The sequence below is a fragment of the Cololabis saira genome, chromosome 17 (genome assembly GCF_033807715.1).
Source record: "Cololabis saira isolate AMF1-May2022 chromosome 17, fColSai1.1, whole genome shotgun sequence".
In the NCBI taxonomy this organism is placed as follows: domain Eukaryota; kingdom Metazoa; phylum Chordata; class Actinopteri; order Beloniformes; family Belonidae; genus Cololabis; species Cololabis saira.
The window spans coordinates 14,322,892-14,333,843 of NC_084603.1; the positions used below are offsets into that span (position 1 = coordinate 14,322,892).

The 10,952-nt window shown below is 39.4% G+C and overlaps 1 protein-coding gene and 1 long non-coding RNA gene across 2 annotated transcripts in view; both read left to right on the plus strand.

Annotated features, from left to right (window-relative positions):
- Positions 1-2,963, plus strand: part of mypn (myopalladin) — a 44,726-nt gene extending 41,763 nt beyond the window's left edge. The window contains 3 exon segments of the mRNA XM_061745956.1: positions 1,379-1,544; positions 1,755-1,888; positions 1,984-2,963. Of these exon segments, the coding sequence (XP_061601940.1) occupies positions 1,379-1,544; positions 1,755-1,888; positions 1,984-2,162 (479 nt within the window). The 3' untranslated portion in view covers positions 2,163-2,963.
- Positions 2,964-2,983: 20 nt separating this feature from the next.
- On the plus strand, positions 2,984-6,067 carry LOC133464028 (uncharacterized). Its single transcript, XR_009784401.1, has 2 exons — positions 2,984-4,907; positions 4,967-6,067. It is a non-coding gene; the product is annotated as an uncharacterized LOC133464028 (long non-coding RNA).
- Positions 6,068-10,952: the final 4,885 nt, after the last annotated feature.

Sequence of the window (10,952 nt, forward strand, 5' to 3'; positions counted from 1 at the left end):
GATACTTATATCTTAAAGTCTGCATTAGGCTTATAATTAGGTTTGACATAATGACTGGTAAATCCATGGTGCTGAAACCTCATGTGATGGTTCTGACCGTGTTGCTGCTGCTGTTGGAATTGTGGTTGGTTGGGCCTGATCTGTGGCATTTTTAGCGATTATGTTCTAACGGGGATGTTTAGGCCACAAGGGCCCATCTAGAATGCTTCGCCCCCCCTAGGCTGGGACCCCTGCTCCGCCCCTGGTGTAGACCTATGGCTCGGCTCCCCATGGCCACATCAGTTTGTCTTCAGTTTTACCAGTTAATCGCATTTTTAGTTTAGTTCTTTAGTATTTTTTTCCACTGGCTAATTACCAGTGAGAGATATTTTTAGTTGAGGAGATACTTTGTAATGTCAGCACCTCTACCTTTTATTTGTGAGGGATATTTTCAGTTTATCATAGTTCCATGGCAATGTCAGTCAGAGCAGCTGTTGCCTCTAGATCTGCCCATATTGCCATTCAGTAAATAATTGTTCAATTATTTTTTGGAGCGCTATCCATTCAGCACCAAAGCTGGCCACTTTAATAATCTTCCTTTTTGTTTCTCCATCCCTTAGTATTTATTTGACAACGTTACTGTCTGTTCATTAGGCAAAAAAAAAAAAAAACCTCCCTTGTGACTGTTACCTTGTCGTGGTAAGGGAGCTTGTGCACTTCACTGAACCCTGAGAGCTATGCCGTTAGGAGGCAACTCCTGGCAGGTTTTACCACATCGGACAGGTCAAGGGTGAGGAGTTAGACAAAATACAGTAAAAAATCCACTCTTGGCCTTTTTAGGACCTCAAATTAACATGGGAAAATATATTATTTAAAAATCCAGGTGGAAATCTCAAAGAAGGCTGCCATCTTGAAATTTCAAGTGGCTGTGAGCAGTTTCTGGTCAAGTGACCCATGGAGACTGCTCATGCCAATTTCCATGCCTATATCACCAACCAAACAATTACATCACTTAATTGATCGACCAAGGTTCAAGATGGCCGCCAACTTGAAATTTTAAGTGGCCCGGACAATTTTCTTGTCAAGTGACCCATGGAGACTGCTCATGCCAATTTTCATGCTTGTATCACCAAATGCACGATTCTGCCTAAAATCCACTCTTAGCCGCTCCACTATTAGAACGTTGTTATTTTCTAATATGCTTATGATGATAAGTTGAGTTTTATGTGAACAGCAAAGGCACTTTTTATCATCTTATCTTTTACACATCTTATCTTTTACACATCTTATCTTATCTTATCTTATCTTATCTTATCTTATCTTATCTTATCTTATCTTATCTTATCTTATCTTATCTTATCTTATCTTATCTTATCTTATCTTATCTCCTCCACCTCAGAGAAAGAGAGGAAGCACCCGCCCCTGTTCGTGGAGAAACTGCAGAACGTGGGGATTCCTGAGGGGACGCCGGTGAGGCTGGAGTGTCGTGTGGTGGGCATGCCTCCTCCGGTCATCTACTGGAAGAAAGACAACGAGACCATAACGAAAGCCAAGGACAGAATCGGGTTAGCAGCAGCTCTTTTTTTCCATCAAAACCTAATCGGGTGGTTGCCATGCAACAAAAATAGTGGTTCAGCTTGTGAACATCCAGCCCTTTGTTGCATGTTACACCCACTCTCTAATGCCTTGTTCCCCACTTTTGCAACAAATAACATCATAAAAGCTTAATTTGAATAGAACAGGACTTAAATCTCTGTTATCTCTGTTTTTTTTAGCATGACCCAGGATGCTACGGGATATGTGTGTCTCCTCATCCAGGGAACAACAAAGGACGATGCCGGCTGGTACACAGTGTCAGCAAAAAATGACGCTGGAATCGTATCGTGCACCTGCAGACTTGACATCTATGGTATGTTCTCACGCGGTTACGTGGTTTTGGGCTTAGTTAAGTAAATCCCCGCCGTCACTGTCTATAGTAATATAGGCCTTCTGCTGCGTCTCCAGCACAGTGGCACCAGAGCATCCCACTACCCATGAGGAAAGCCCCGCGGACGGGCAGCCGCTACGCCGCCCTGACGGGCCAGGGCCTCGACATCAAGTCGGCGTTCCCCACGTCGGACACCAGCCCCATCCTGTACGCCAGCTCCCCCCGCGAGGCCACGCTAGAGAGCGAGGAGCTGTGAGCACGGTGGCCGTCGGGGGCCTTCCAGCACATTCTGTGACCTCCCCGAGGTCGAATCTATCGAGGGGCTCAAAGGAAAAACGATTAACAGACAAGATTTTGTGTGATGCATTTGAAGTGTTGCATTCGAGTTAGTAAGGCAAAGATTTCTTATCTAAAAGCTGTCGGCACTGATAGAGGGTTTGTCACCATTCCTATTTACTCAAGTCGTATAAAGAGTGTTTTACAGATTTGCAAAAGTCTTAGCTCATGAGCCACTGGTGGAGTTGGTTTCTCGTAGGTTTTGAATTCTTCATATTTGTTTTCAACATCATTCTTAGCTGTGAGGGCAAGGTTACGGTGGCCGACAAGGACCAAACGCACTGCAACGGCCTAATGCGTCTCCGTTAAGGAAAACGGCTTCAAGTACAGAAACGATTCAAATTCACAAACTCAAAACGAGGTACAAAAAGAGGAACGTGGTGCAGGGGGCGCAGCTGACTGAACCACAGTGTTTACATCCATGGTTTAAACCAGGGGTCGGTAACCCGCGGCTCTAGAGCCGCATGCGGCTCTTTAGCGCCGCCCTAGTGGCTCCTGGAGCTTTTTCAAAAATGTTTGACTTTTTTTTTCCTTTTTTTCTGCTTTTTTTGGACATTTCGACATTTTTCTCGACATTTTGACTTTTTTCTCGACATTGTACTTCAACATTAATCTCGACATTTCGACATTTTTCTCGTCATTTCGACTTTTTTCTCGACATTTCGACTTTTTTCTCGAGATTGTACTTCAACATTAATCTCGACATTTCGACTTTTTTCTCGAGATTGTACTTCAACATTAATCTCGAAATTTTGACTTTTTTCTCGACATTTTGACTTTTTTCTCGAGATTGTACTTCAACATTAATCTCGATATTTCGCCTTTTTCTCGACATTTCGACTTTTTTCTCAACATTTCGACTTTTTCTCAACATTTCGCCTTTCGCCATTTGCCTTCATTCTAATACAAGGCTCTTCATTTTTTGCGGCTCCAGACATATTTGTTTTTTGTGTTTTTGTTCCAATATGGCTCTTTCAACCGCTTGGGTTGCCGACCCCTGGTTCAAACATACAGCGGGAACGGTAATGGGATTTTTATCTGACTATATTTATATACGATGTTTATATCACTGTACAACGCTGTACATTACGAGACGTTTCTTTATTATATTTTAACGTTACAGTCAGCTGTTCGGTCTCTCTCTACATCCCGTGTGTCTGTCCATTGAGCTGTTACGCCGAGAGCGCCCCCTGCAGGTTTGGAGCACTTCCGATTGTAGTGACCGGTTATGAAGCGTTTTTCTTTTGAAGATGGTTTCTTGTTTTATATTGTTTTGTGCTTTGCATTGTTTCTCTATTTGCAGCGCGTTTGTTGATGCTGCATTTGTCTTTGTTTTTTGCAGCATGTTTTTTTCATTTGCACCACGTTCCTCTTTTTGAACCTCGTTTTGAGTTTGTGAATTTGAATCATTTCTGTACTTGAAGCCGTTTTCCTTAACTGAGACGCATTAAGCCGTTGCAGTGTGTTTGGCCCTTCTCGGCCACCGTACAAGGTTGCTAAATCTTGATAATAATATCTGTGAAACATGTTCTTTAAGCGGTTCTGACTTACTTTTATTGCAAACGACACGCGCCTGCATCGGTAGAAGTAGTTTCTTTTAAACTTTACATGACAAGTAGACAGAATATCTGGAAAAATGTTCAAAGTAGAGAGTGTTGGAGAGTCATTGGTGGGGGGTAAGAGGGCAGGACACACCCTGGACGAGACAAGTCACCAGTCCATGTGGGAGGGCGTAAACACAACGCCAAGAGGCAAAGACATAAGCAATGGCTGCTGCAAGTTCACCTGGAAGGAATTTTAAAACCATTTCTGAGTCCAAAGTTCTGTAGTGAGAAAGATTATTTAATATTTGAAGCGTTCAAAATAGTTCACCGGTCTTCCCAGAAGTGGATTCACAAGCAAATTCGTCCAACCAGTGCTTAGAGAAATGCAAAAAAAACAAGACAAGAGCTCCATCTCAGACACTACAGCCCTAAATAAGCAGATAAAATGTTAAAGTCCATGTTAGCATAATTAGAAAAGACTGAGGGGGGTGGGTTTACTTGGGAGGATTGCCAGGAGACGACCTCTTCTCTTTAAAAAAAACTCCATACATCTGGACATGTGAGGCCGAGGTCACCTTTCCTTTGGTAGTTCCTCTCAGAGTTTACTGTCAGGGTTGGACGGAGACTTTGGGCCAATCCCAATACACCCCCTACTTTCTACCACTAGCCCTCCCTCACTACCACTAGCCCTAAAAAAGAAGCCACAGATTTTAGGGCACTTGAAATCTTCCCAGGGCCCTGTCCCAATACTCCCACTACTCCTACTTTCAGCACCACCCCTAAAATCAGGAAGCTGAGAGCCAAAAGCTGTTTTAATTTCTGCTGTAGCGCTGTTACTATGCCACTTTATTGAGTTTTAATATTTTTTCAGGCGTAAAAGTAACCGTTAAGATCCCCAACCTGGGCTCAGTTTATCCAAATAACACCTGTTAAGAAATTTGATCCGATGTTTTCGGAGATGATAAGAGAACAGACGTGATCGCGCTGCGCCGTCGTTCCGGGGGAGAAACCTGTAGCTCTGTGGAGAATTACAACTGGCTGAAATAAATCATTTAGGAAGATAAATGTTGGTTTAATAGATGAAATCTAACAGTTGTAGCTACGCCTGTTGATGATTTATGGTTCTGCGTTAAATTGACGCAGAGCCTACGGCGCGTGTCGCGCATAACCTACACCGTAGGCTCTGCGTTGATGTAACGCGGAACCATAAATCAGCCTTTATTCTGGCGAGGTTTGAAAAAGACTTCGAAAAAACGGGCAAACGAGTGATTATATACATTCACTGAGTGAATATTATGAAAGTAAAATATATATTTCTCGCTAGAAATGTAATCAAAATGCATTTTTATGCAGAAACTAACTCAAAATATTGATTTTATTCACTAAAAAATAAGAAATGTCCGCCATGTTTTTTTTTTTTATTCAGTCCGCAAATGACGACAAAAAGCATTCTGGGAAATTTTTCTAGCCCACGGTCAGCTAGTGTGCATCTGAAATCCCTCGATCCGTAGGGACAGATTCATAGCCACTACACTACTTTTCTTCACTCCCCCTAGGTGAAAAGAGGAATTGGGACACCACTACCCTCACAGGAACGCGGAAAATTTAGGGGTAGGGCTGAAAAGTAGGGGAAGTGGGAGTATTGGGACAGGGCCTTTGACTGCAAAGATACAACACGTGGTCACTCCAGGACGTTCTCGAAGTCTCCTTGAAGACTCTCAGTTTTCTTGCTGAAATGAAAACCGTCACCTCAGTCTTATTTCATTCATGCTCCTATATCGTTCGACATCAATCTTCTCGTCACAGAAGAAGAAAAACAAGAAAAATCTCCCTGCAGAATGATGCTGCCATCCCCATGTTGTCCAGATTCATGTTAGTGGCTGTAGACGTAACCACGGAAACAGCCAGAGCACAAACACACTGTGATTCACATCCAACCGGCGGCTTGTAGCTGAAACATTGAAAACACTATCTGTTTTTTTTTCTTCTTTTGAGTGAATGAATCTTTATATTGACAGATATTTATCTAAGTGAATTCATTTGTATTTGGGTTTATGTTGTCAGTGGAATAAGTGGAGAAAGATCTTGATGCTTTTTTTTTTTCTTTCATAATATATATCGTGCAGAGTTTATCGGCGAAACCTCCAGACTTCGATTTAATAAGTTCAAGTCAGCTTGAAAACACATTGCAGAAACGTTTGAAAGCATATATCCAACTGCTGTAAAGTTGCACATTGTAAAATAGTTTTGTCTGTCCCAGAATAAAGTTATATTTATTCAAGCGAGTGATACTTTCGATCTGCTTTGCACTGCACATCAAATCCCTCTCCGCCGCCGCAGAGATCAATCCCATGAGATACAAATCAACATCTCAGGACACCAACATTAGTTATATTCAGAGGTGTCAAAAGTATTCACATGCATTACTCAGGTAGAAGTATAGATACTAGAGTTTAAAAATACTCCTGTAGTAGTTGAAGTATCAACTCAAGTTTTTTACTCAAGTAAAAGTATAAAAGTACTGGTTTTAAAACTAATTAAAGTATAAAAGTAAAAGTAATGTAAGGGGGGGGGAAGCCATTAAGGACAAAAGCCATTGAAAATGAATGCATGTTAGTATAATACAAATATATTAAAGAACCATATATGTGTACTATTGAGCATTAACATGTGTTTCAGAGAGCAGGAGATATGATGACTAGTTGCCTATAAGTATTGTAATGGTGCAAAAAGTCAAACTTCAGAGGCATGTTATCATTTATCCTAACCTTTATTGGAATGTACATCCAAGTTTAGTTGCAGGAATCTGAGGGAACGGATGTAAGAACAAAACTGGACAAGAACATCTGAAACAACCACAACCAAATTCACTCTATCCGGATGGAGCAATTTAACTGGATAGTTTTTTTTAAAGGCTGAAATGAAATAGAGTAACGAGGCTGTTTTTAAAATGTAAGGAGTAAAAAGTACAGATAATTGCGTGAAAATGTAAGGAATAAAAGTAAAAAGTCGTCTGAAAAATAATTACTCCAGTGAAGTATAGATAACCAAAATTTCTACTTAAGTAAGGTAACGAAGTATTTGTACTTTGTTACTTGACACCTCTGGTTATATTGCAGTTTCTGCAGCTTGTTTTGACTGGGCAGCAACCAGAGTCCCATTAGCTTAAACTGAGGCCAAATTTACAACTAACGGGGGAACTCAGGAGCCAATTAAGCATTGCTAATCAGTCCAATTAGAGATAATGAGAGTTCAAATAGGCATAAAATTCCATTCACCTTACTTGACCTAATTAGACTCTAAGCCCTATCTGACCAGCTGCCAGACCTACTTGTTAACTCTGCGCTGAGAAGTAAAAATCGAAGCTCCGAGTGAGACGCCCAATGTTTCAGAAGTTGTTTCTTCATTTTTAATGTTGCTGTTATTTCTGTTTTTGTTGATGCATTACACTCATAATTTATTTCGTAAAGAACAGTCAGGATTCAAAGTGCATTTTGCATTTCTCATCTGCAAATATCAACATTAGGATATTTATGTTTTTGAAGTGTTCAACCTCATGCAGGAGAAAAGTTAGTGCACTAGAGCGTTTTCAACCGGGCTTGTTTAAACAATCTTGGGATGATAATGAGATTTATTAAGTCAACCCACAATCCCTCTCTTACACTTTCTCTCGTGCTGAAACATACGCTTTTGTGCGTTAATCTCCATTTGGCCATAAGGAGATGTGGATTTACGAGGGTTTATATCGGAGCAGACCGGCCACTCTTCAGCTGTGACATATGGCTTTTGACAGAGGGCCCGGCTGAGCCACCGGTGCTCAGACAAGCCAATCATGTGAGGGGGTTGTTTAAGGAGAAGAAGAAAAAAAAAAGAAAAAGCACGTGAGGGCCCTGAGACAAGACAAGCAGCAGCTGGCAAACTACACCAATCTGTAATAAATGAACCAACTGGTAGATGGGATTATATGCCTAACTGCACAGCTCACCAGTCAATCTCAAAACGAGCAGACAGCATCAGCTTGTGTGCATGACCCAGCACCAGAGACGGGCGTTATCCTGGGCCTCTGACGGTGATTAATCATTCATAACCTGCCTCCACGGCCAAGCTTGGAGTCTGTGCATATACGCTCTGACGGGAGCTGAATGATACGACGGAGTATTAGGGCCAAACTAAGTCAAAAAAAATAAATAAATAAAGTCGTAGAATTACCAGAATAAAGTCATAATGTTATGAGAATACAGTCGTAATATTACGAGAATAAAGTCGTAATATATAGTATACCGGTAATATATAAATATAACTTCACAAGATATTCCTCATTTTAACACAGGGAGAAGATGCTCTTCCTGTTAGAGTTCTCATAAATTACCACTTTATTCTCGTAATATTACGACTTTATTCTCATAAATTACCACTTTATTCTCGTAATGTTACGACTTTATTCTCGTAATATTACGACTTTATTCTCATAATATTACGACTTTATTCTATTACGACTTTATTCTTGTAATATTACGACTTTATTCTATTACGACTTTATTCTCGTAATGTTACGACTTTATTATCATAATATTACGACTTTATTCTATTACGACTTTATTCTCATAATATTACGACTTTATTCTCTTAATGTTACGACTTTATTCTCATAATATTACGACTTTATTCTATTACGACTTTATTCTCGTAATGTTACGACTTTATTCTCGTAATATTACGACTTTATTCTCATAATATTACGACTTTATTCTATTACGACTTTATTCTCGTAATATAACGACTTTATTCTCGTAATGTTACGACTTTATTCTCGTAATATTACGACTGTATTCTATTACGACTTTATTCTCATAATATTACGACTTTATTCTATTACGACTTTATTCTCATAATATTACGACTTTATTCTATTACGACTTTATTCTCGTAATATTACGACTTTATTCTCATAATATTACGACTTTATTCTCGTAATATTACGATTTTATTCTATTACGACTTTATTTTCGCAACATTATGACTTTATTCACGTAATTTTACGACTTTATTCTCATTATATTATGACTTTATTCTCGTAATTTCAATTTTTTGTTTTTGTCTTAGTTTGGCCCTAATACTCCGTCGTAGAATGACCCTCCTCACATCAGGAAAAATGTTTAAAAAAGCACTTTTAGACAAATATGAAAACAGCAATTCAATCACAGGAAATGTTGTGTATTTAAGTGTGATGCATATGGTAAAGTGTTGGTAGATAACTGCAGTCGTGGACTATTAAAACACACAACAAAAACAAAAAACCTTGATCTGAAAGTATCTCATATATTCATGCAGCTCAGTACGGGTTTCTTTCTCCGAATGGCTGAAGTATAAAGTAAATATTTCAGTTCAAATTACATTAAACGCGAGGAAACTGCCAACTCTAATGTATTTATAATGTCTGCTGCTGAACATAATAACAGTGTTTCCTTGCATGTGTCAGAGGAAACCCCTGAATTATGGGATTGTGCGTGAGCAGATGGGAGGGACAGGCAGACAAATTACTCTTCAGGTGACTTAACAGATCAATTATTTATTTCTCAAGTACATAAGGAGCAATAATGCATCCTGGGAAGTGTGACTCATCAACAGCCCTGACATAATTAGAGCTTTCTGCTGCCCACACTGTACACGGCGCAGTAATCTTCACACCATCTTGGCCCGTATTGTCTGAAAGCCATAATCCTCTGGTGGCTGTAGAAACCCTCAGGTTACCGGCCGCACTCACACTTTTGTTGCCTCGGGCTAATCTCAGATTATGGTGATCATCCTGCGACGGCTGAGAGATTACTTTCTGATGTCTTCTGTTACATAACTAAAAAGACATTATAATAAGGAAAAGGTGCTTTCCCTTTCTAAGTGGTAAAAATGACCAGTTTCATCACTAAAGACACTCGACAGCTACTTTTAACAATAATACAGTCCTACACTGCAAAAACTCAAACTCTTATTTCAAGTTAAAATGTCTCATTTTTAGTCAAAGAATCTCATTACACTTAAAACAAGAAAAAAAAACAATTTTCACGTGTTCAGATTTTCACTTAAAATAGTAAATAAAAAATCTGCCAGTGGAATAAGATTTACCTCTCATTACAAGCAAAAAAATATTGTTCCACTGGCAGATTTTTGTACTTACTTTAAGTGAAAATCTACTTGAAACAGGTGAAAATTGTTGTTTTTTCCAGTGATGAGTCTTGTTTTTTGCTTGTAATGAGAAGATCAATTTTGTTCCACTGGCAGATTTTTCTACTTATTTCAAGTGAAAATTTACTTGAAACAGGTTAAAATTGTCAAATAACAAGTTATTTTTCTGGTAATGAGTCTTGTTTTAAGTGTAATGAGATTTTTTGACTAAAAGACATTTTAACTAGAAATAAGACAAATATTCCTGGTAAGATTTTGAGTTTTTGCAGTGTAAATTATGAAGAATTAAACATGAAATAATAAATAATTGAGAGAGATAACATTGATATAATAAAACTGATTAATTGATGAGGATGAACTATATTAGGGGAGCGGGATCAAACGTAAAAAGATCATTTAAATTAGTTTCCTATAAAAAAGTTCAATTTATCTACTAAGAATTCTGTTGAATTTAAAGTTAAATTGTGAGTTCAGTCCTTCATATTTAATTATGAGTTGTTTTTTTTTCATGAAAAGTGTCACATTTCTTTGGTTTTAGGCTTTAAATGTTTGTTTGGCCATCAGTTGTGGTGCGTTGAGCCAGCAGATGGTTAGACTTTTGGTGTTTGGGACACATGGCTCTGAGTGAAGCCGAGGCCCGATAGGCCAAGGAGATAATTGGAATTTCATTAAGGTTTTGTTTGTGTGTGTGTGTGTGTGTGTGTGTGTGTGTGTGTGTGTGTGTGTGTGTGTGTGTGTGTGTGTGTGTGTGTGTGTGTGTGTGTGTGTGTGTGTGTGTGTGTGTGTGTGTGTGTGTGTGTGTGTGTGTGTGTGTGTGTGTGCTGAGGGTGGGTGTGGGTGTTTATGAGTCTGTATGGGTGTGTTTCTCCAAGAGCAATATTGAGGAAGGGGTGGGGGTGACGACTCCACCTGCTGCCACCTGTTCATCTCTCTCCATCTTATAAAAGCTGCTCCCTCACTGCCTAGAGCAGCACAGACACCTTGGA